General features: G+C 45.8%; 1 protein-coding gene across 6 annotated transcripts in view; it reads right to left on the bottom strand.

The window, feature by feature from the left end:
- LOC119966112 (retinoic acid receptor beta-like) overlaps positions 1-25,560 on the bottom strand; it is a 279,552-nt gene that overhangs the window by 176,701 nt on the left and 77,291 nt on the right. For all 6 annotated transcript variants that reach the window (XM_038797340.1, XM_038797334.1, XM_038797336.1 and 3 more), the window contains one exon: positions 23,161-23,302. In XM_038797340.1, the coding sequence (XP_038653268.1) occupies positions 23,161-23,272 (112 nt within the window). In that variant the 5' untranslated portion in view covers positions 23,273-23,302. The remainder of the gene's footprint in view (positions 1-23,160; positions 23,303-25,560) is intronic.

The following is a 25,560-nucleotide window of genomic DNA, read 5'->3' on the forward strand; positions in this document are numbered from 1 at the left end:
CATGTAACAGTGGGTGGTAAATTGGGAGATTTAGCAAATATCCCCAGCTTCAGCCCAAAAGGAGTCAAATGCATAAAAGTTCATTCCATATTCATCTTTGCACACACTGGCAATGTGATCCTTGCTCTCTGAAGCTGCACTTGTAGCTACAGCATGTAACAGACATCTTATTGAAATGTAGGTATCGTACACAGTGCTCCTCACTGAGGTTCGGGTAGCAGGATTGTTCCCTGGGCAGGTATGGCCTCCTGCTTCTCCCAACAGCTTGTCTTGCTCTGTGTAACCTCTGTTCATTTTTTGAGTCATTCTGTATGCCAAGTGCAATGCCTAATAGAGCGTCCATTTCTGGGAACAACTGGTTTGTACGTGAGCTTTGAAATCACAAAAGATCTTTCAACACCTGCCACTACTTCCTGTAGATTTATGCAAACTTGAAACAAATGTAGAAAGTACAGCACACTTGTAGAATGGAAGCAACAGCCAGAAAAAACAATCAGAAACTCAGTTGAGAGTAGTTGATGATTCCTTTAAATAGGACTAGTGGGGGTTCTTCCTGCAGCTGAACATGTGTTCAACTGTATGACGTTGAGAGGGAGAATACTTTGCAGCATTAAGCATTGTGCACTGATGATGTGCCTATTCTGCACTTCCAGTGGCCATTCACTGCGAGTCTGCTCTTGTGGGAATGTCTATCCACATTAGTTAGTATTAGTTCAAGCAGCAGGACTCAGGAAAGCATAGTGCTCAAGGGAGTAGAAATTGGCGAAAGGGAAGTGAGGAAGGGGAGAATCTGACAGTGCTACTTTCTATGAGTGAGAATGGTGTTGAATCTGAATACACTCTCGAAGAATCGTAGTGTCTTTCTGGGTGGATCAAGCAAAATGGATCTTCTGATCTGAAAAATATCTTTAACTTTGTAAAGGTTGTCTAGTCAATGCTGATTTCCAACCAGTTGGAGCAAATTCTCAAACTGTTAATTGTTTGCAATTGTTTCTCCAGCATGAAAACATCCAGAGACAGGATGCATAACCTTTTAAAAAACTAGCTGTCGCCAACAACATCTTGCATTTATATAGAACATAGAACAGTAAAGCACAGAACAGGCCCTTCGGCCCTCGATATAGCACTTTTAATGTAAGAAACCATCCCTACATGTTTCACATTGGATGTGTCATTGGGAGAAAACTTTAATAAATGCTACTAAGCCTCCTCAAGACAGTATGTTTAAACTGAAGATGGTAATGTGAATAAAATCAGATTATAACAATGAAGTGTCAAAGGCAAAACATTAGGATATAAAGATGATGAAAACACATTACAGTAGCAGGCTCAATGCCATCAAAATTTACTTGCAAACTAAATGGATTGCAAATATGGGTTGGAGAAGTTTCTTCTCTTCCAGATTAGCAACAATTTATTTGCCGCTGTGCAGTTGAAGAAAGTAGGTCATATTTTCTTTGCATTGATGGCATGTCTAAATAATCCCATTAAAGCTGTCACATAACAGGCCAAAACAGCTTAAGTGCATACATGTTCTCTGTTACATTCCTGACTTAGGAAATATAATAGATTCAGCAGTTCAGAAAAATGATACAATTCATTACACATTTTCACCAAACTTCTGCTAGTGGTTCTATTTTCATCCAGCACTTGTATTTAATGTGATTTATTTGGAACCATGGAACAGAATTTATGATAGTGGAAATCGTGGCTTTTAAGTCTGTAGATTTGATTCCCTGGGGCACCAAAGGTTGAGCTCAGCATGAACATTGATGACTAAAAAAAAATAAGATTGCCATTTCAGCCTTATTTTGACAATCTAATTAAGAAATTATTCTCCACCCTCAGACTCAACTTGGAGTCTACATTTTACCTCAAGCATTGGAAGATTTCTGCATATTATTACCTTTGAGGAAATTCATTTAAAAATGTTCTACAATGATATGCCTTTCTCTGATTAAATTTCACAATATTGGGTATTTAGGAAACTTACAGAAAATCAGATGCATAGGTGTTACCTGAGCTGAAGCATGTATGTGCTTTGAAAGACATACTCCAGGGATTATGTAACTTCTTGTACTAGGTTTCAGTATAACAGCTTTATAAATGTTTAATGGACTTTTCATTACATTTGAAATAAAATATTAAGAGTACACACATAAAATATTTACAACATAGTAATAGCCGGCTTTTGAAGAAACTGGCTGACAAAGTAAATAAAATGTTTGAAAAACAAACATACAAAAATATTTTTAAAACAAAATCAATAAACTGGAAGCCTACACACCAGTTTTTCAACTTGTCAAACATCTGTGTTGCACAAAGCATGACTTATATTAGCGGGAAATGTTATGCTAAGAAGGTTAATAGTTTCAGAGCATGAACATTTTTGCTTTACTGTGGTGGTTTAAACATTTTTTCCTTTCTTGCTCTTTTGCACCCTTTCTGGAGTTTTTTTCTTGATCAATTCTCTCTTATCTGGTTCTTTTTTTTGAAGACTGTTCCTCTGTTGCCTTGTTTCACTGGTGTTATGACCCGGTTTGGGACAGTTAACATTTAAAAAGAAGTCCAAATACCTTGCTTTACCCAATAAAATTACGCCACAAGATTTCTTTTTCTTTTAACAAAACAAATTTGATTGTATACAAAAGACTTAAACCAAAGCAAGCATTATTAATTTAACAATATGATTCATAACTAGGCATGTCATACACTTGAGTGCAGCTCCAACAACACTCCAGCAGCTCAACACTGTCCAAGACAAAGCAGCCCGCTTGATTGGTACCCTATCCACCGCCTTCCACAGTCACTCCCTCCACCACTGTAGGAGCAGTGTGTGCCGTCTACAAGATGCACCACAACAACTCCCTCAGATTCCTTTGACAACACCATCCAACTGATGACCTCTACTACCTAGAAGGAGAGAGCAACAGAACATGGGAACACCATGTTTCAAATTGCCTTCCAAGCCATACACCATCCGAATCGGAACTATATTGCCATTCCTTCACTGTCACTGGGTCAAAAGTTTGAAACGCCCTCCCTAACAGCACAGTGGGTGTACCTACACAAAATGTACAGCGGTGGTTCAAGAAGGTGGTTCACCATCACTTTCTCAAGGGATGGGCAATAAAAATGCTGGCCTAGCTAGTGGACCAGTACCAAACCAGACAATTTTCCTCAGCTCTAGCCTTTCTCAAAAGTAAAGTTTCATTTATCCTCTCCTGATTGTGGAAAACCAGGGTCGACATTCTCCCACCCTCCGCAAGGTCGGAGAATCGCCCGGGACTGGCGAAAATCCCGCCCCCGCCGGAATTCTCCGCCACCCGGGAATTGGCGGGGGCGGGAGTTGCGCCGCGCTGATCGGCGAGCCCCCTGCGCCGATTCTCCGGCCCGCGATGGGCCGAAGTCCCGCCGCAGAGAGGCCTCTCCCGCCGCCATGGTTTCAAACACCTCTGATGGCGGCGGGATTGGCGGAGCAAGCGGGCCCCCGGGGGGGGGGGGGTGCGGGGCGATCGAACCCCGGGGGTGCCCCCACGTTGGCCCCCCTGATCGGCGGGCGGGCCAATGCCATGGGGGCACATGCGCGAACCGGCGACGGTCTTTCGGCCAGCCCCGATGCCGGCCGGCAGGCGTCAAAGGCCGTTGGAGCCGGTTTTGGCACCAGTCGGCGTGGCGCCAACCACTTCGGCGCGGGCCTAGCCCCCAAAGGTGCGGAGAGTGGTTGGCGCCACTCCACTACGCCGGGACCCCCCGCCCTGCCGGGTAGGGGAGAATCCAGGCCCAGGTTCTTTCTCAGGGTACAAACTAAATCTAGACAAGAGTGAGTATTTTGTGGTGTCTCAGCCGGAGGGGGGGGGGGGGGGGGGGGGGGGGGGGGCGGCAGGGATAGGGGGGCTGCCATTTCATAGGGCAGGGACTCACTTTATGTACCTGGGGTGCAGGTTGCCCGGGAGTTTTGGGGGGGGGGGGGGGGGGGGGGGCTCCGCAGGTACAACATTTCTATTTCGTGAGGAGAGTGAAAGCTGATCTGGCAAGGTGGGATGGTCTCCCTCTGACACTGGCGGGTCAGGTACAGACGATTAAAATGAACGTGTTGCCGCAATTTCTGTTTATTTTTCAATGCCTGCCGATTATCCTGCCAAAAGCTTTTTTCAGAGAGATTGAGAGATTGAGGGAAGGTGGCCAGAGTTCGAAAGGTGCTGCGACAGAGGGGAAGGCAGAAAGGGGGTTTGGGTCTTCCGAACCTGATGTGTTACTACTGGGCAGCGAATGTGGAGAAGGTGTGGAGCTGGGTCAGAGGGGTTGATCCCCACTTGGTCAGAATGGAGGAGAGTTTGTGCAGGGGGTCGGGATTGAAGGTGCTAGCGACAGCGCCGCTCCCGATAGCTCCGGGGAAATACTCAGGGAGTCCGGTAATAATAGCTTCATTGGAAATCTGGAGGCAGTTTCGCCAACACTTTGGGTTGGGGCAGGGTCAAGGGAAATGCTGATTTGGGGAAACCACAGACTTGAGCCACAGAGGTGGGATGGAAGTTTTTGGAAATGGGAGGAAATGGGGATTAAGACACTAAAAGATTTGTTTCTTAGGGGTCGGTTTGCAGGATTGAAGGAGCTGGAAGCGAAGTATGGGCTGGAGCAGGGGGAAATGTTTAGATACATGCAGGTTCGAGATTTTGCCAGAAAGGGGATACAGAGCATCCCAGTGGAGCCGGCCTCCGCATTGCTGGAGGAGGTGCCGACGACAGGGAGACTGGAGAAGGGGGTAGTGCCAGCGGTTTACGGGGCTGTTTTGGAAGAGGAGAAGGCACCACTGGAAGGGATCAAAGCAAAGTGGGAGGGCGAGTTGGGAGAGGTTATGGAGGAGGGGTTCTGGGGTGAGGTGCTCTGGAGAGTGAATGCCTCCACTCGTGCGTGAGGTTGGGGCTGACACAGCTGAAGGTGGTATACAGAGCGCACCTCACGAGGGCGAGGATGAGCCGATTCTTTGAAGGAGTAGAAGATGTGTGTCAGCGTTGCGGTTGGGGGGGGGGCTAATCACGTTCATTTGTTTTGGTCCTGTCCCCAAAGCTGGAGGATTACCGGAAGGAGGTTTTTAGGGTAATTTCTAAAGCGGTGCGCGTGAAACTGGACCCGGGCCCCCGGGAGGCCATATTCGGGGTGTCGAACCAGCCAGGGTTGGAAACGGGTGCGGAGGCAGATGTTGTAGCCTTCGCCTCGGATCACGCGGAGGCGGATCCTGATGGGTTGGAGAGCAATTTCTCCACCCTGCGCCCTGGCGTGGTGGGGGGACCTGTTGGAATTCTTGACTCTTGAGAAGGTTAAGTTTGAACTGAGGGGAAGGATGGAGGGGTTCTCCAATTCATGGGCATTATTCATCATGCACTTTCAAGAACTGGATAACATGGAACATTAGTTGGGGGGGATGGGTGGGACCGTTGGGGGGAGGAGGGCGGTGTGTTGTGAATGGGGACTATGGGTGATTCCTGATTCCTATTGTCATTTGTTTATGTGAACATGCGGGCTGATGTTTGGGGGTTGGTGGGAGGATGGGATCGTTGTTATTGATATGGGGATTGACATATTTGTTACTGATTATTGTTTATTGTTGCTGGGTGTAAATTTGGGAGAAAATGTGAAAAAGGAGAATAAAGAAATATTCTTTTAAAAAATAATAACACCTGGGCCCCCTAACAGTGCCACCAGGTTGACATTACCACGATGCAGGCAGGCAGTGCCATTATGCCGATGTGCCAGGAGGAGCACTCGGGTGACATCTGTGTTCGGCCACCCAGGGGTCTGCTATGGCCTGGGAGATCCCCCCAAGTGCCATTGTGACTGGTCCATGTTTGTGTGGACCAGTACTAAAAGGCACCCTGGCGAGGTCTCCCAGGCACGTTGAGTACCGGGCAATGGGTGAATCCAGCGTCTCAGTATTTAAATAAGCTGTGCGGTTCATTTAAATATTCTGATCTGCATCTCACCCTGATTTGCTCTGGCACAATGGGGTTGCTGAATCGCGCCCCATATCTCCAGCTCTTTAGCTAAGTAAGCCCACCTACTGTTTTATAATCTTTCCAGCAATTATTCTCTTACAATATGGCCCCAAACTTGTAAATTTAATGGACTCCACGCTTGCTTAAATTTTTTTTTAATAAACATTTTATTGAAGTATTTTCGGTGTATTAACAACAACAAAATAAACAATATAAGAAAGAAAGAAAGAATATACATGAAACCATAAACATAGTGCAAAAACCATCTACCTTTCGTACAGGTCCCACCTTTATTAACCCCCTACTCTAGTCTAAACTACTCCCCCCCCCCCCCACCCCCGTCCGCTGACAATTAATTGTCCGCGAAGAAGTCGATGAACGGTTGCCACCTCGGGGTGAGCCCTAACAGTGACCCTCCCAAGGCGAACTTGATTTTCTCAGCTTGCTTTAATTTAATTGATCTGATTTTTTATGGTTAAACTTTAATGTCGTAAAGTGAAAATTGTATTCTAGATTAGAACACGAGTCACGAAGATATTTGCCACACATCTCTAACCTTTAATGCTTGCTGACAGCAATATTAAGTATTATGTTCAAATTGACACGTATTCCAATAACTACAGTAAACACTAACTTGGTAATGTAATTATGTTGTATAGAGTTGAGCAAATTCTAAGTGAACAGATTAAGTTTCTATTTTGAATTTTGTAAACTGAGATGTCAATCTCGAAAATGTGTACTATAAAATATAAATGCAATATTTAATTTGAATAAATGACACTGTTTTAAATATTCATGTGTAAAACCGAAAATAAACAGATACATTAGTGGGTGTTGTAAACCAAACTTGAAGTTCTGCCCATTATCAGCAATACTGTGGCTCTCACTGCTAAAAGAAAATGAAATTTCTATCATTTCATTGACGAAAAAATTGCTGACTGAGAATTTATCCTGTGGGGTTTCTCCTGATTATTTCCTATAACCTCAGCCCAGATTGGTGCAAACACCCGAGAAACGTCTGTTTACACTGTTTCCTGAGGGTTTCTCAATCTCCCATTGATGTTATCGTGGTGGATTGAGAAACCCAGAATCACCATGATTTCTAGGTGATTGTACCAATAGTGGAACCTTTCACAATTCAATAAATAATTGTTTACCATTACCATCCTTCTGTTCTCTTTTGTTCTGTACACCTCAGTTGTTTGTTTTATTCATAGATTTTTTTTCTTAAGTACTGGGGCGGCACGGTGGCACAGTGGTTAGCACTGCTGCCTCACAGCTCCAGGGTCCCGGGTTCAATTCCGGCCTCAGGTGACTGTGTGAAGTTTGCACTTCCTTCCCCTGTCTGTGTGGGTTTCCTCCGGGTGCTCCGGTTTCCTCCCATAGTCCAAAAATGTGCAGGTTAGGTGGATTGACCATGCTGAATTACACCTTGGTGTCCAAAAGGTTGGAATAGGATACAGGGTTACGGGGTGGAGGTGTGGGCTTAAGAAGGGTGCTCTTTCCAAGGGTCGGTGCAGACTCAATGGGCCGATTGGCCTCTTTCTGCACTATAAATTCCGTGAAATCTATGAAAACTGATGACCTTATTGAGAGTGCTGTCTTGAACGGATTACTGAACTGGACACTATAAAGAAGTTGAACAGAAAGCCATGGTTGATGATGAAGCACCATTTGGTGTTGATTCCATGTTAATTCAATTCCTTTACACTGTTAATCTCAGTGACTCTTTCATATTAGTGTGCCCAATAACAAAGATGGACAGAAATGGGAGGCATAAATATTAATATTAATTGTAACATTCACCTTAAAGGGAGTCTGAGAGTGAGAGATATCTTTGGTCACTGCTACAAATAATGTTCCCATCACCACAAACCTTATTTTTCTTCCCAGCCTCAAGCTTAACATGAATGCTAATTTATCCTGTCCAATCCTGAATTGAGTTCCAATGCATAGTCCTTCCTTTTGTGATGAATGCAGGAATTTTTTTATATAGATTATATATATATATATCTGTTGCAGTAATATCATTAAAGAACCTAGGTTAAGGCAGCCAATCCATGTGTCTGCTACGGCTGCAATTAAGATGTCGTAAAAGCGAGATAATCTTTCATTCCAACCAAGCACTTGTATACCTATGTGGGGTTAATGGAATACTGTGGGCGGGATTCTCCCGTAATCGGCGAATTGGCCCGACGCCGATGCCAAGAACGGTGAGAACCACTCCGGCGTGGGGCCAACCAGAAGTTGCGGAATCCTCCACACTTCCTGGGGCTAGGATGGCGCCGGAGGAGATGGCGCCACTCCAACCGGTGCCGAAGGGCGTGGTCCCGCGCATGTGCAGACCGGCCGGCGTGTTCTGGTACATGCGCAGGGGGGTGTCCTCTCCGTGCCAGCCATGGCAGAGCCCTACAGAGGCCGGCGCAGAAGGAAGGAGTGCCCCCACGGCCCCGATCGTGGGTCAGGTCACCATGGGGGCTGCCCCGGGGGCTGGATCCCCCGCCCCCCCCCCCCTCCGAGGACTGCACCAGCCAGCCTACCAGCCAGATCCCGCCGTGTGAGACCATGTAGATAATTTTTGACATTGGGTGAAATTCTCTGCTTTACAATGCCGTAAACGTTAACCGTGATTGGGCAGGGAATTAAGCACCTGGCCAAAGCCAATACGTGCACCATGCTCCGGTCCCTCGCTGATGCCGATAACGAGGCTTGCATCTGGCCGGCAGCGGCATGCAAAACCGGTATTTGCATGCATTTAGGTGTGATTAGCGGTTTGGACATGTTATGCTCCACCCTTCCACTATGCTCTGTTCCTTTCAGGTGGAAGTCTCACGGGAGGGAATTATTACAAGTATTTACAAACACGGACTGGGCACTATGGCTGCGAAGGGGGAGCGATAGGCTAAAAGAACACTGAAAACCTATTGAAAACTGGCGAGCTTGCTGGGGTGGCTGCCAGGAGCAGTAGTGGGTAATGACTTGGTGCTGAGTCCGTGGACTAGAGTTGTCCCCCGTGGGATCGGTGTGGCCTGGCTCTGACCACCATTTTACTGACCTGTCGTATTTTAAACACACCCGTTTGGTTCTTACAGGCTCCTGGCTGCTCACACAGTTGAGTGCTGCCTGGGTCCTTTAAATACTCAGAGGGCCACTAGTCATCTGGGAGCCAACCCAAACCCCCCTTCTGGAAACCATCATACCCCAGCAGTATCATCAAGAGTCAAGCTCAATCAGGAGCCCACTAGGTGTTGGCAGGGTTTCTCTGCACTGCAGTGAGTGTGTGGTAAGTGGAGTACTTAAAAACAGCTCCAGCAGCCAGGCTCTTTAGCGCTAACTCTGGCCCCAGCATTTACAATGCCCATTGGGTCGGAAATTGCTCGGAATTTGCGCCAGAGTGCTGGCCCATCAGCACAGCTGGAATTGCTCCACAAAGAGAAGCCCCAACGGGAATGTGGACTACACGCAATGCAGTCCCGGCATCAACACTTAGGACCGGATTCTCCGATCAGCGAATGGATTCTTCCGGCGGATAGGAGTCAGCGCCGTTCTTCCGATGTTCCGCCCCCTTAAAAACGGCGTACCGAGTACGCCACATGCCATTACGATGGCCTTAGGGCGTCACCTGGGGCCCTCCCCCGATGCTCTACCCTCGATGGGCCGACTTCCCGACGACTTGGGACACATGCCCTCTTACTTTTCGGAAGCCTGGCGTGGTGGCTGCGGACTGTGTCCAGCGCCGCCAGTCGGGGGGGGGGGGGGTTTGGAGGAGCCATTCCATTGGCAAGGGGGCTTCGACAGGGGCTGGGGTGACTAGTGGGGGTTGGTCCGAGGGTGGTGGCTAGGGGCCTGGCCATTCTGTGTCCATATCGGCAGGTAAAGCTACGTGGCACGGCTGCTAGCCCCTCATCGGTTCCGGAATCAGTGAGGGTTTGCCACCGATTTTGGCGTCGTAATACGCCTGTGAATTCTCCGTTTGAGCCAACACGTAGCCGCTGAAACAGAGAATCCAGCCCTTAGTATCCCAAATGGAGAATTTTGCCCACTGTGTTTAGATTTAGGCAAGCTGGTCATGGGCATCTGAGTGGGATACAGATGATGTAATTAATGGGAGGAGCCAGGTCTGTAGCAAGAAATTTGGCTGTAGGATTTTCATTCTCACAAGGACAGCAGGCTGTTCCTAAAAGGATCTCTCTCTACTTTTCTGAAAGGAAATCTCGACAGAACAATAACCTTGGGTTTGCTAACTTTGTTTACAAGTGGCTTTTGACCTGTATTGCGCTTTGCTTAATTGGAGATGATGTTAATGTGTTTAATACTATGTTAATAATAATGTTTGTTTTAATATAAAAGATCCCTATTTGTCAGTGGAATCAATCTTGGAGCAAAGTATCCTTTCCTCAGTTTACAAACTGAAAGGTTGTTGGGGTTTCTCGTCTAGTTTCCTGATATAAATTGGAGTCTGGTCTGGTACCATAACACCTTCACAAAGGCTCCCTACTTCCATCTCAATATCTTCACCACATCTCAGTTACTCTATATTCATATATGCTTTCAACATCAGGCCTAATTATTCCAATAAAAGCAAAGTACTGCAGATGCTGGAAATCTGAAATAAAACAGAAAATGCTGGACAAACACAACAGGTCTGACAGCAGTTGTGGCAACAGAAATAGAAACTGAGTTAACGTTTCGAGTCCAATATGGCTCGAAGAAGATGTTCCAAAGAGAAGAATTTTAAAATCCACACCCTTTTATTGAACTTTTGATCAACCTTCCTAATCTCATCCTCTTGTACTCAGTATCTGTTCTCTTCCGGCCGCTGGGAAAAACCTGATTACATTTTTCAAAGTTGGAAGAACTATGTGATTTTAAATTATTGCTGTTACCTTACATTTTACGATCTTGATTTTATTTATTGTTTCACTGATTGATGTAGCTTGCAGAATAATGGTAGAGTTGGCTCATTTTGGATGTGTCCAGCATTCTTCTACTTGTGCTACACACCAATTATTCAGCAGGGCCCATAACCTTAGAATGTTACTGAGGGGTACGACTTACCAAAATGCATATTTCAAAGCCTTTGTATCACAGTGTTACCAGACTCGGCTCCAGGAACTGGAGGCATGCCTGCGATTGACATGGAGAGTTTCTGGGCACAATATTGACAGTATGACTATGAGGTAAAAGTGATCTTCTCCGGTGATAAAATTAGACAGGACTTGGAAACGAGTGTAGAGATTGTGATCCAGGATTGCCCATTAACATTGTTCCCTATGCAAGCAGCATGCACACTTCTTTTTACTCGCTAATTTAAATGATTGTAGCATACAGTCAGCACTAAACATGCAACTGAGATGCAACAAAGAGAAAGCCAGCCTGCACTGCTTAAAGCCAACCTGCACCTCATCAGGGGGAGTGTATTGTGGCCGGATTAGGTGGTAGAATTCATTCTAAAAGTGATTTTGTTGATAGGAACAAACCAGAATGGCCCAACTTGACCAAGAGGTGGCTTAGGGATACTTCAACACTCAACTAAAGGCTTAGGTGCAGGGTGTGGTGAGGACGAGAGGTGTGGCAGCGGGATTATCCGTCGTGCCAGCTGGCCACTAGGGTTTCCCATTGTGGGCACCCCCACGCCATTGGGAAATCCCCGGGAGTGGGTGCACTGCCACCATAATGGAGAATCCCAACAGCGGAGAATCCAGCCCATGATCTATTCCTAGGAAGCCAGGAGGCCGCACAGACAAACTTAAGGAATGGAACCAGATCACCACGGAGATCAATGCCAACAGTGAAGGCCAGAACCTGCATGTAATGCTGCTGAATGCTCATTGACCTCATACATGTGGCTAAGGTCAGTCAATGGTTCTTCAAATGTCATATCCCACCAACTGGCCCACTCAGTGCACCACATCCCCATCATTCACAATCTATCAATCATGACTGGGCAGCAGGGTAGCATGGTGGTTAGCATAAATGCTTCACAGCTCCAGGGTTCGATTCCTGGCTGGGTCACTGTCTGTGTGGAGTCTGCACGTCCTCCCCCTGTGTGCGTGGGTTTCCTCCGGGTGCTCCGGTTTCCTCCCACAGTCCAAGATGTGCGGGTTAGGTGGATTGGCCATGCTAAATTGCCCATAGTGTCCTAATAAAAGTAAGGTTAAGGGGGGGGGGAGGGTTGTTGGGTTACGGGTATAGGGTGGATACGTGGGTTTGAGTAGGGTGATCATGGCTCGGCACAACATTGAGGGCCGAAGGGCCTGTTCTGTGCTGTACTGTTCTATGTTCTATGTTCTATGACTCATAAGTAACATTTACAGCTTTACTTTACACTCACACACTTGGTACTGCTGCAAGCCCCACACACATATCTACAGCAAGACCTAATCACAGGGGCAGGCATACCTGCATTCCCTAGCCCCGATGGAGAAGATGGAGTGACCATGGCTTGGGCCTTGTCTGGCAGAAAGCATCAAAGCTGACGGTATCTTCATCCAACGGTATCCTCATCTTCCTTCTCAGACACCATTTCCCCCTGGCCCAACAACTGTTTCTGATTTACAAACTGTAGATGGTGTAAATGTGCACCTCTTACTTACCCCAATCTCCGGCACCTGGCCACCTTGGCACTTCCAGCCTGGCATTCTGACGATGCCCGGGTGCCAGGTCTGCACTGCCAGGGGTTGGGCCCGGAGTGGGGTGGGGGGGGCTTGCCACTTGGAGGGGTGGTTCGCTGGGGCTTCCCAGGGGCCTGGCTAAGGTTCGGGCTGAGGGCGGTGCATAAAGCAGGGGAGGATTTAAAGGGGGGAAATATCAAGGCTGGCGATCGAAATGCCGCCCCGATCTGCAAAAGCTGTTCCTGCTGGCGAGATAAGCTCGCCAGCAGGAAATCACTCTAAGAGCAGCCAAAAAAACCCAGCAAAATGCCGTTGAATAGCAGGATGATTCTCAATGCTGCAGCTGCCGAGAACCACCCCGGCAAACGAGCTCAACAGAGAACTTAGTTTTAAGTCCGTTGAATCGTGCCCCATAACTCATTCTCACCAGTTCACCAGCTCAGACTATGACACTGCATGAACTTTAGATGGTAGCTTAGAGGGGAGAGGGCCTGTACCTGGCATGTGTAACCTTCATGCAAATGAGGACAGAGGCATCGGTAGTGTCGGTTCCAGTTCACTGGATGGTGAGGTTTCGGACGAGTTCCAGTAAAGAGGACTCCAATGAGGACTTCATTGAGGTTGCTTATAGAAGGTAGTGATGGGTATGCAGAATGAAATGACTGGTAGATTGTCAGACCTGTCAGAAAGCCTGCTGTCAATGTCGAGAAGCATGGAGGAGTCCCAAATTACAGTGGTTCAAATGCAGGTGGGCACAACGGACTACTGCAGAACGAAGACATCATGACTTCTGCCAGTATACCGGGCATTGCTCTATATCATTTTCTGCTATGGTAATGCAACAGCTGGATGTTGGGGAAGAGAAATCCCTCTCAGTTCCAGTGTAGGTTAACGGTGACTTCTGCCACCCACAAATCAATATGTGTGCAGCCGATGCCACCTTGCACCATGGGGAACCCTGCAATCCTAGTGATGCCGAGAGCTCACTTTGCCTAATTCTCTCTGGTAAGAAAGAATGTAAGGCATTCAGCTTTCTTAAAATATAGAGCCTTAATGACCTCCCTTATGAAACAGCTGATACAAACGGGGAGATGTTGCAAATATTGTCTGCTCCAAGTTGGAAAGAACCGGATGACCGAAGGCTCATGCCAGGTTACTGGCAAGGAGATCCTTGTCCTGCTCGGAAGTTGCAGTTGTGACTGCAGTAGGTAGTAGTTTTTAGTGAGGGTATCCTTAGTGAAGTGGAGATGTCTGACACATTGTTCGTTACTGAGGTTCAGGTCAGATTTGCTGCTGGGGATGGGGACAATGTGATGCAGATGTGGGAAAGCAGCTTTTCCCCGAACTTTGGCATCTTTTTGTAATCCTTCTTTTATCCTGTTTGCGCCGCATAGTTTTGCCTAATCCAGGAGTTAGTACTCCGTTGCATGTCCCGAGAAGACTTTTGGCTGAGTGTTGGAGAAAAAGTGCCGAGAATTTCTAAGAAATCTGGTGAAAAAAGGAAGCAGTTGGATGCAATGAGCATTTAGCCACCATTGCAATATGGCGACCTAACCTTTGAATGCGGTCTCGGCCCAGCACTTGCTAAGGCACCATATGTGATGACTGCGAATATTATCAGGGTACTTGATGGAAAACCCAGCTTGTTGACATACAATCTGAGTGCTTATGAGACTGAGCTACAAAATACTAATAAAAGGCTCGATGAAACGGAGGAAAGAATCTTGAACTTTGATAATGGTGCTTCCTCAGCAGAAGTTCACATTCAATACTTGGAAAACCAGCTGTGTGGTATGTCGGATAGCCAGGAAGATTTGCAGAACCGAGGCTGGAGAAAGAATGTCCGAGTCGTCAGTCTGCCAGAAACTGTGGAGGGTAAAGCTGTTGCTAAGTTATAGAGAAATACAGCACAGAACAGGCCCTTCGGCCCACGATGTTGCGCCGAACTTTTGTCCTAGGTTAATCATAGAATTTTGGACAATTTGTCATGGCCAATCCACCCAACCTGCACATCTTTGGACTGTGGGAGGAAACCGGAGTACCCGGAGGAAACCCACGCAGTCACGGGGAGGATGTGCAGACTCCACACAGACAGTGACCCAAGTCGAAATTGAACTTGGGACCCTGGAGCTGTGAAGCAATTGTGCTATCCACAATGCTACCGTGCTGCCCTTAAGAAGTTAACCTACACTCCCTTATTCTACCCTAATCCAAGTACCTATCCAATAGCCGCTTGAAGGTCCATAAATTTTCCGACTCAACTACTACCACAGGCAGTGCATTCCATGCCCCCACTACTCTCTGGGTAAAGAACCTACCTCTGACATCCCCTCTATATCTTCCACCATTTATCTTAAATTTATGTCCCCTTGTAATGGTGTGTTCCACCCGGGGAAAAAGTCTCTGACTGTCTACTCTATCTATTCCCCTGATCATCTTATAAACCTCTATCAAGTCGCCCCTCATCCTTCTCCGTTCTAATGAGAAAAGGCCTAACACCCTCAATCTTTCCTCGTATGACCTACTCTCCATTCCAGGCAACATCCTGGTAAATCTCCTTTGCACCTTTTCCAAAGCTTCCACATCCTTCCTAAAATGAGGTGACCAGAACTGCACACAGTACTCCAAATGTGGCCTGACCAAGGTTTTGTACAGCTGCATCATCACCTCACGGCTCTTAAATTCAATCCCTCTGCTAATGAACGCTAGCACACCATAGGCCTTCTTCACAGCTCTATCCACTTGAGTGGCAACTTTCAAAGAACAATGAACATAGACCCCAAGATCTCTCTGCTCCTCCACATTGCCAAGAACCCTACCATTAACCCTGTATTCCGCATTCAGATTTGTCCTTCCAAAATGGACAACCTCACACTTGTCAGGGTTAAACTCCATCTGCCACTTCTCAGCCCAGCTCTGCATTCTATCTATGTCTCTTTGAAGCCGACAACAGCCCTCCTCACTATCCACAACTCCACCAATCTTCGTATCATCTGCAAATTTACTGACCCACCCTTCAACTCCCTCATCCAAGTCGTTAATGAAAATCACAAACAGCAGAGGACCCAGAACTGATCCCTGCGGTACGCCACTGATAACTGGGCTCCAGGCTGAATATTTGCCATCCACCACAACTCTCTGTCTTCTATCGGTTAGCCAGTTTGTTATCCAACTGGCCAAATTTCCCACTATCCCATGCCTCCTTACTTTCTGCATAAGCCTACCATGGGGAACCTTATCAAATGCCTTACTAAAATCCATGTACACTACATCCACTGCTTTACCTTCATCCACATGCTTGGTCACCTCCTCAAAGAATTCAATAAGACTTGTAAGGCAAGACCTACCCCTCACAAATCCGTGCTGACTATCCCTAATCAAGCAATGCCTTTCCAGATGCTCAGAAATCCTATCCCTCAGTACCCTTTCCATTACTTTGCCTACCACCGAAGTAAGACTAACTGGCCTGTAATTCCCAGGGTTATCCCTATTCCCTTTTTTGAACAGGGGCACGACATTCGCCACTCTCCAATCCTCTGGTACCACCCCTGTTGACAGCGAGGACGAAAAGATCATTGCCAACGGCTCTGCAATTTCATTTCTTGCTTCCCAGAGAATCCTTGGATATATCCCGTCAGGCCCGGGGGACTTGTCTATCCTCAAGTTTTTCAAAACGCGCAACACATCTTCCTTCCTGACAAGTATCTCCTCAAGCTTATCAGTCTGCTTCACGCTGTCCTCTCCAACAATATGGCCCCTCTCATTTGTAAATACTGAAGAAAAATACTTGTTCAAGACCTCTCCTATCTCTTCAGACTCAATACACAATCTCCCGCTACTGTCCTTAATCGGACCTACTCTCACTCTAGTCATTCTCATATTTCTCACGTATGTGTAAAAGGCCTTGGGGTTTTCCTTGATCCTACCCGCCAAAGATTTTTCATGCCCTCTCTTAGCTCTCCTAATCCCTTTCTTCAGTTCCCTCCTGGCTATCTTGTATCCCTCCAGCGCACTGTCTGAACCTTGTTTCTTCAGCCTTACATAAGTCTCCTTCTTCCTCTTAACAAGACATTCAACCTCTCTTGTCAACCATGGTTCCCTCACTCGACCATCTCTTCCCTGCCTGACAGGGACATACATATCAAAGACACGCAGTACCTGATCCTTGAACAAGTTCCACATTTCACTTGTGTCCTTCCCTGACAGCCTATGTTCCCAACTTCTGCACTTCAATTCTTGTCTGACAGCATTGTATTTACCCTTCCCCCAATTATAAACCTTGCCCTGTTGCTCGCACCTATCCCTCTCCATTACTAAAGTGAAAGTCAGAGAATTGTGGTCACTACCTCCAAAATGCTCCCCCACTAACAAATCTATCACCTGCCCTGGTTCATTACCAAGTACTAAATCCAATATGGCCTCCCCTCTGGTCGGACAATCTACATACTGTGTTAGAAAAGCTTCCTGGACACACTGCACAAACACTACCCCATCCAAACTATTTGATCTAAAGAGTTTCCACTCAATGTTTGGGAAGTTGAAGTCGCCCATGACTACTACCCTGTGACTTCTGCACCTTTCCAGAATCTGTTTCCCAATCTGTTCCTCCACATCTCTGCTGCTATTGGGGGGCCTATAGAACACTCCCAACAAGGTGACTGCTCCTTTCCTATTTCTAACTTCAACCCATATTACCTCAGTAGGCAGATCCCCCTCGAACTGCCTTTCTGCAGCTGTTATACTATCTCTAATTAACAATGCCACCCCCCCACCTCTTTTACCATCCTCCCTAATCTTGTTGAAACATCTATAACCAGGGACCTCCAACAACCATTTCTGCCCCTCTTCTATCCAAGTTTCCGTGATGGCCACCACATCGTAGTCCCAAGTACCGATCCATGCATTAAGTTCACCCACCTTATTCCTGATGCTTCTTGCATTAAAGTATACACACTTCAACCCATCTCCTTGCCTGCAAGTACTCTCCTTTGTCATTGTTACCTTCCCCACTGCATCACTACGTGCTTTGGCGTCCTGACTATCGTCTACCTTAGTTGCTGGACTACAGATCCGGTTCCCATTCCCCTGCCAAATTAGTTTAAACCCTCCCGAAGAGTACTAGAAAACCTCCCCCCCAGGATATTGGTGCCCCTCTGGTTCAGATGCAACCCGTCCTGCTTGTACAGGTCCCACCTTCCCCAGAATGCGCTCCAATTATCCAAATACCTGAAGCCCTCCCTCCTACACCATTCCTGCAGCCACGTGTTCAACTGCACTCTCTCCCTATTCCTAGCCTCGCTATCACGTGGCACCGGCAACAAACCAGAGATGACAACTCTGTCTGTCCTGGCCCTTAACTTCCAGCCTAACTCCCTAAACTTGTTTATTACCTCCACACCCTTTTTCCTACCTACATCGTTGGTACCAATGTGCACCACGACTTCTGGCTGCTCCCCCTCCCCCTTCAGGATCCTGAAGACACGATCAGAGACATCCCTGGCCCTGGCACCCGGGAGGCAACATACCTTTCGGGAGTCTCGCTCGCGACCACAGAATCTCCTATCTATTCCCCTAACCATTGAATCTCCTATTACTATTGCTTTTCTATGCTCCCCCCTTCCCTTCTGAGCCCCAGAGCCAGACTCAGTGCCAGAGACCTGGCCGCTGGGGCCTTCCCCCGGTAGGTCATCCCCCCCAACAGCATTCTTTGTGAGCTGGCTACCGCGTTTCCTTAAGCTGGGTGTGAAGGCTGTGCGTTTCAAGTTGGGACGGGCACACTGTATCCTGTCTTTGAGGCCTAGGGAAAATTAACTTTCATAACTTTAAAGGCGTCAGGGGACCAGGCTCCATGAGAGAGTGAGGATTTCTTTTTTCCAAGACTTCTCGGCAGCAACGCAGCAGAACGCAGAAGTTTCAATGAAGTTAGAAAACAGCTCAAGGCAGCTGGAGTGAATTATACCCTGCTTTACCCTGCGACCCTGAGGGTGACTCATTTAAGTCTTTCAACTTTGTAAAGTCCATAGAAGGCGAGGACTAGGACTGACAATCTGCAGTTCATTGAAATTTGAATTGTCGACTTTCCCTCCAGTATTTTTTTTGTCTGATTTTATTTTGTCACCTATCTTGTTTATTGGGTGTTAATGTTTGAGCAGTATACTGAATGTCTTAAACTTAAGAATCCCAGGGACATTTATTTGTGGTAATTGTGCCACATGCTAATTATCTGTCTTTTTCTCTTATCTGTAGCTTTGTGATGGTAAGACTGGTATATTATATCCTTTCTTTACTCATGATAGAATTGAGTGGTGTCATTGCCGGAAGGTGGGTGGAAGGTTTAGGTCTTTGTGGGTGGATCCAAAATGCGGGAGGGACATTTGGCTCCCATTCCCTTGTTGGCCTTTCTCTTCTCTTTGCGGAGGAATATGTCCGTAGGGTTAACCTTACGGGTCCTCACTTGTGATGCAGAATGTCCCCTTAGAACTATTGTTGTCGTGATTCTTTTGTACATTTGTTGTGTTATTGTTTGTGTGATGTTGACTGTATCCTATAATAGTACAGACAGGTGTTTTATCTGAGAAAAGAGTATTTTAGGGATATTTTGTTGCCTCTGGGGCAACTCAAAATGGAGGCGGTGTGTTTTGGTTCATGCTCGAATGTAGCAAACCAATCCTATCCTATATTTCTTCTGCTGGGCCGAGCCATGGCAGTAACTAATTTTAAGCTTTGCTCCTTGAATGTACGGGGAATTCATCATCTTATCCCCTGTTGTTTCTTAAGAAGGTGAAAATGGATGTAGCTTTGTTACAGGAGGCTCATTTGGAGGACAAGAAGCACTTAAAGTTGAAGCAGGAATGGGTCGGGGCCAAGTTTCATTTGCCTCGTTTTTGACTAGCAGTGGGGAGTAGAAATTTTGGTCAACAGAAATGTACCATTTAAAGTGTCTGGATGTTTCAGTTCCGACTATCATTGATGACGGGCTGGATAGATTTAATGCCTTCTCCAGTTCTAAGATTGACTTCACAAACTCGGAAACTATGCCAGTGGTGAGTTGAGGAGTAAACTACCACCTCCCAACCCCAACCTCCGCTAATTTTTCTCTTCGGTGGTACCCATCGGGGTTCACTTATCTGAGTGTTGTAATTACCCTCCTCTTTTCAAATACTACATCGGACTAAGTTTCCTCAGTTAATTGCATCGATTAGATGGGCCCTGACAAATTGGTCCTCCCTATCGGTATCGCGGCTGGGCAGGATTGCTTTGATTGTGGTGGACGTGTTGCCATGATTTCAATATCCCTGGTAGATGTTGCCAAACTTGTTGTCTGCTAGAACCTTAAAGGAGATTAATGGAATGATTGGTTTGTTTATTTGGAATAAAAAGAAGCTTAATCTAAAAATTACCAGGCTGCAGCACCCAGATTCTAAGGAGTTTCCGAGGGTCCTGAATATTAGACTGTACCAGTTAGCTTCTCAACTTTGATTCATAAGGGACTGTGTTAGGAAGAAACCTACCTCCATTTGGCTTTGTATTGAAGCAGTCCAGACGGCTTTCCCCCTTCAGGTGTTGTTATCTTATGGGGACTTTAAGTTACATTGATGCTAGGTGTGATTGTTATATTATTATTAATTCTCTTAGAGCATAGAGCATGGTCCATAAATTAGAAGGGAGATCTACACCGACTTCCACTCTTACTTCTATTCAGGGTTGCCCGGACTTCCCACCAGGTCTTATGGACCATGGGTTCGATACTTGGAGAGATGGAGGCATTTGTAGGCTGGGAGATATATTCAGTAGCGTTTCCTTGTCATGCTTTGAGCAGCTATGCCAACAATTTGACATTCCGAGGCACTCCATTTTTAACTACCTGCAACTTAGAGACTTTATTTTTTTTAAAATATAAAACATTTTATTAAGGTATTTATAATATTCTAATAATGACAGTAAACAGTATAAATACAAATATAAACATAGCGCATAAACCATCTCCATCCCTAACAAATCCCACCCACCCGCAACAGAAAATTGCCAAACTCCGCCCCCCCCCCATCCCTTTTCTTATTGCCTTTGCTGACAGTTAGTTTTCCCCGAAGTCGACAAACGGCGGCCATCTCCGGACGAACCCTAGCATTGACCCTCTTAAGGCAAACTTAATTTTCTCAAGTCTGAGAAATCCGGCCATGCCGCTAACCCAGATCTCTGATTTCGGGGGCTTCGAGTCCCTCCATGCTAGCAATATCCGTCCAGTCCGGGCTAACAAGGAGGCAAAGGCCAAGACGTCGGCCTCTCTCGCCCCCTGGACTCCCGGATCTTCCGACATTCCAAAAATCGTCACCTCTGGACTCGGAACCATCCTTGTTTTTAGCATTGTGGACATGACCTCTGCAACTCCCTGCCAGAATTCCCTAAGCTTCGGACATGCCCAAAACATATGGACATGGTTTGCTGGCCCCCCCGCACACCTGTTCTCTATCCCAAAAAACTTGCTCATCCAGGCCACCGTCATGTGTGCCCGGTATACCACCTTGAATTGTATCAGGCTAAGCCTGGCACATGTTGACTCTGCTCAAAGCATCCGCCCACAGACCCGCCTCTATCTCCCCCCTCCTAGCTCATCTTCCCATTTGCTCGAGACTTTATTCTTAACAAGACAGCTTTGCACCATGACTCCTGTGTTTCCCTGGTGGAATAAATTCTGATTTCTGCAGAGCCTAAACAGTTGATTAGCAAGTTTTATGATACCTTGTGCTCTAAATCTTGTGCTAGGAGTACACTGGGTACTTTGCAGCCTTGGGAAAGAGACTTAGCAACTAATATTGAAGAGGAGACATGGGGTAGTATGTGGGATTATGCCAATAAAAATTCAATAGGCAATAGAATTAAGGAAACTCAATTTAAGATACTGAACCGTTTGTATATCACTCCGAGTTTGAGACACAAGTTTGATCCTGCTATATCCCCGAAGTGCCTAAAGTGCCTGGTAGTTGAGGGTGATTATGTATGGATCTGTGTCGAGATTCAATCTCACTGTGCGGGTGTAGTTAAGGTGCTGGAGAGGGTATTTGACAGAGTCTTAGAATTTGATTCATTGTTCCCAATTCTGGGTCTTCCAAATAGAAGAATTTTTGACGTCAATGAAAAAAGGCTGTATAACATCCTAACCTTTGCGGCTCGTAAAAATATTCTTTGATCCTGAATTAGTGACAAGTATCCTTCAATTCAAAATTGGCATAACCGAATCATGGAATGTATCCCTATGGAATTCTTGATGTCTGTCATTTGTTCTAAGTCCAATACAATCTGTAAAGTGTGAGACCCCTATCTCAAATGTATAGGCTCCGCTTTGTCTGACTTGCTCCTGCAAGTCATGGTCTCGCCGTACAAGAAGGCGTGCATCTTGGTACATTATCATATCCTGCTTATTTGGCCTTATCGTCCCTCTCTCTCCCCATCCCCCAATTTTCTGATTGATCCTGTCTATATATATAGAGGCACTTATTCTGAAGAACTGTTGTTCTGAATTTATCCTGTCTTTTTCTGTTCTTATATTTGCAGAAATGTTTGTTCTGTACTGTACCAGTTGAGCATTGAAAAAATTGTTGCATTTTCTGTAAAAAGGTTATATAAAGCTCTAATAAAAATACATATTTTTTTTAAAACTGCTGCGTGAACTCCCTAGGTGGACATGGCCACCTGCTGGGATCCCTTCTCCGCCTCCTCCTTCTCCTCCTTACTCTTCCAGCAACTTGTCCCCCTCTGCATCATCCCTGCTCATTCTGCCTGTCATGCTGAAGACCCAGGGAAATATATATTACTGTACCCATGTTTGAGCTCAAGTGGCTTCTGCAGATTCCTTGAAGTCAGGACAACATTTTCCAACACTTGCCACAGCGCTTTCTGCAAACCTCAGTAACTTTAAACAGCCTTTGAAATCACCAGAACATTCTCCAATTGCAGCAACAGTCAATAGAAATCAATCAGCAACTAACATGAAAGTAGTTGACAATCGTTTTAAATAGTGCTGATGGTGGGTGACAGCGGGGCAGAGGGTGTCCTTCCTGTTGTTGAACATATGTTCAGTTGTGTGAGGTTAGCTGCCATGTTCAGCTCAAAAGCGCAATGTTGGCAACAAAACAGTGTTGCACAATGACTCATGTTTCTGTATACTATCAACAGATACTCTCTATGTACCTCACCAAAATGGTGTCCGTCACTGCTCCAATAGAAATGTATGTATGTGTGTGCGCGCACACCTTGGACATCAATATGGAGATAAAACATCAACCCAAATGACAGAAATCTGGACGGCAAGGAGCTGAATTTTGTGACCAAAGTAGCTACTGCACTTGGAACTACTGCAGCTGTGAAGGTATTCTGAGAATGAGTCGGAAAAAGTCAGCAAATCTATTTTTTACCCTAGCAACTCTATTTCCTTCCAGAATTCTCCAACATCATTGTTGTCAATGCAGGCTTTTGACCACAGGGTGAATTTGGAGATAAACTGGACTTTCTATAAAATGGGACAAAAAATAAAGACTGAAATGTGTACTTACATTCTTTAGACATGCCCACTTCAAAGCACTTCTGCAATCGGCAGTACTGGCAGCGATTTCTAGTAACTTTGTTGATGACACAGTTTTTTTCTCTGTGACAAGTATAAACCATATTTTTCTGGATGCTTCTCCGGAAGAAACCCTGCAAAAATACAACAAAACAGAAGTGTAAGAGTTTCCCCCAGAACCTGTAGCAGATGCTTTGCAGAATATCTGCAATTAATAGAGGTCATGTTTTAATGATCCAACTGTAATATAAATCCTCTTTCCTCTCAATTATTCTAAATGGAAGTATCCTGGCATCATGCTGCGTGTGGCGGTGGAGAAGAGGAGGAAGTGGTCAATCTTCACAATCTGCTTTCTGGTACTGGCATTAAAGTTCTGATGAAAGGTCACCGACCTGAAATGTTAACTCTATTTTTATCTCCACCGATGCTGCCAGACCTGCTGAGTATTTCCAGGGACTAGAGATAGACCTCCTCTCATTCTCTCTTCACAACACAATTCCCTCACTCCAAAAATCAACCAGGTGAAGCTTGGTTTCACTGTATCCAAGGCCAGTATATCTTTCCTTAGATAATGAGAGCACAACTGTACATTGTACTCCAAGTGGTGTCTTGCCAATGCCCTATATAATTGTAAGACATCTTCACTGTTATACTCTAATCCATTTGTATTGAAGACTAACATACCATTTGCCTTCTTAATTGCTTGTTTTATCTGCAGGTTAACCTTTTGCAATTCAAATGCATTGACACCAAAATCCTTCTGAATACAAACATTTCCCAATCTCTCAATATTTTAAAAATATTCTACTTTACCATTTTTCCCTCCAAGTGGAAATCTTCAATCTTCCCCAGAATAAATTCCATCTACCATATTTACACCTATTGATTTAATTTATCAAAATCCTTTTGCAGCATTTTTGGGTCCTCCTAACCACTTACTTTGCCACCAACATTTGTATCATCAGCAAACGTTGATACTTTAAGCTCACCGAAAGCATTGATATAGAGATTGTAAACAGCTTAAGTCCTAGTGACTTCCTAGTGATACTCCACTGATTACAACCTGCATATCCAAAAATGTCCAGTTGGTTGCCACTCCATTTTTGGTCTGTTCATGAATCTTCAAACTATGTTACTTAAAAATGAATGGACATTAGCGTTTATAAAACAATGTTTCTGTGTGGCACAGTTGGTTGAACACTGGGGGAGAAATTGGTAAGTGCCTAATTATGGATGCGAGACAGGCAACACTACTGCCACGTCCACCCGAAGTAATCAATCCAAGGTTTGCCCAAAATTGAGCTGTGTGGGGCAATCATTAGTCTGGTGCCGTGCAGAATTTGCGGTTTTTTACACCATACCAGCAGCCCTCAGGTCATCCTAATGGGGGTGAGATGAGGAATAAAAGGGAGGACTGTAAGTGCTGGCTTGCAATGGATTGTAGTAGTCCTTTGGTAGCCAAAGGAGCACTTTTGCTTTTCCACATAAGAGACGTTTACTTTGCTCATTTTTGACGGTTTCCAACAGTCCCTTTAAGGATCAGTGGTTAGGCTGCTGTCAACTCGAGAACACTAGCTGGTCATAGCCTGGCAAATATGGCATTGGAATTATTTTAGGCTTCCGGTACGGCCTTGAAAAATCAGACCTTTATTGCCCTGTTTGATGCCAGGGAAATGGGCAAAACAAAGTTTGATTTTGTCCTCACTGCCTTTCCACCTCTCAAATGAAGTTCAAATGCTGTCTGACATGCTGAAATCGAGCTGCCCGACGCAGAGAAGTTTCCCAGCGGTGGGTGAACTGAATGCGGGACAACTGCCAGCTGGGGACATTCTTGTGACCAGAATGGGTATGCTTAGTCCCCCGATCTTAAATTTAAATATTACCTTTCCTTTCCAAGGGTGCCTCCATGTGGAGGTGCCCTTTTGATCCCCAAGCTGCCTCAGCACAGCCCACCTCTCCCATTGGGATAATCGAGGCTGTGGGGCTGTCAGCCCAATAATTGGGCCAGCAGCACCTAGATACCATCCTTCATCCTTAATTGGGTGGCGAGTCTGGAGGCCGTCACTGGGAAAGATACTGAGCTATTCCCCCTGCTGGCAAGTGTGGGCTCAGTACCCACATTTCATCCCGGCACCGGAGTTCAAACGTCCATGATAAAATCCTGCCTATCAGCTCGCGCTGCTATACCTGAACGAAGGGAGAGTGGCCACCACTGAACCACCTACTTTGATAATCTTGATGGAGGTTCGGCAGAAGATTACTGGCAAAATTCAGCCAATCTTAAAGTACAATAAGTATATTAATTCACTGGAGGCCTCTTTCTTTGTATTAGGCCCACCAGAGCAATCATTAGAGAAAACAAAAACATGCATGAGCTAACGGTGACTCTTTT

Source organism: Scyliorhinus canicula, chromosome 5 (assembly GCF_902713615.1).
Source record: "Scyliorhinus canicula chromosome 5, sScyCan1.1, whole genome shotgun sequence".
NCBI classification, from domain to species: domain Eukaryota; kingdom Metazoa; phylum Chordata; class Chondrichthyes; order Carcharhiniformes; family Scyliorhinidae; genus Scyliorhinus; species Scyliorhinus canicula.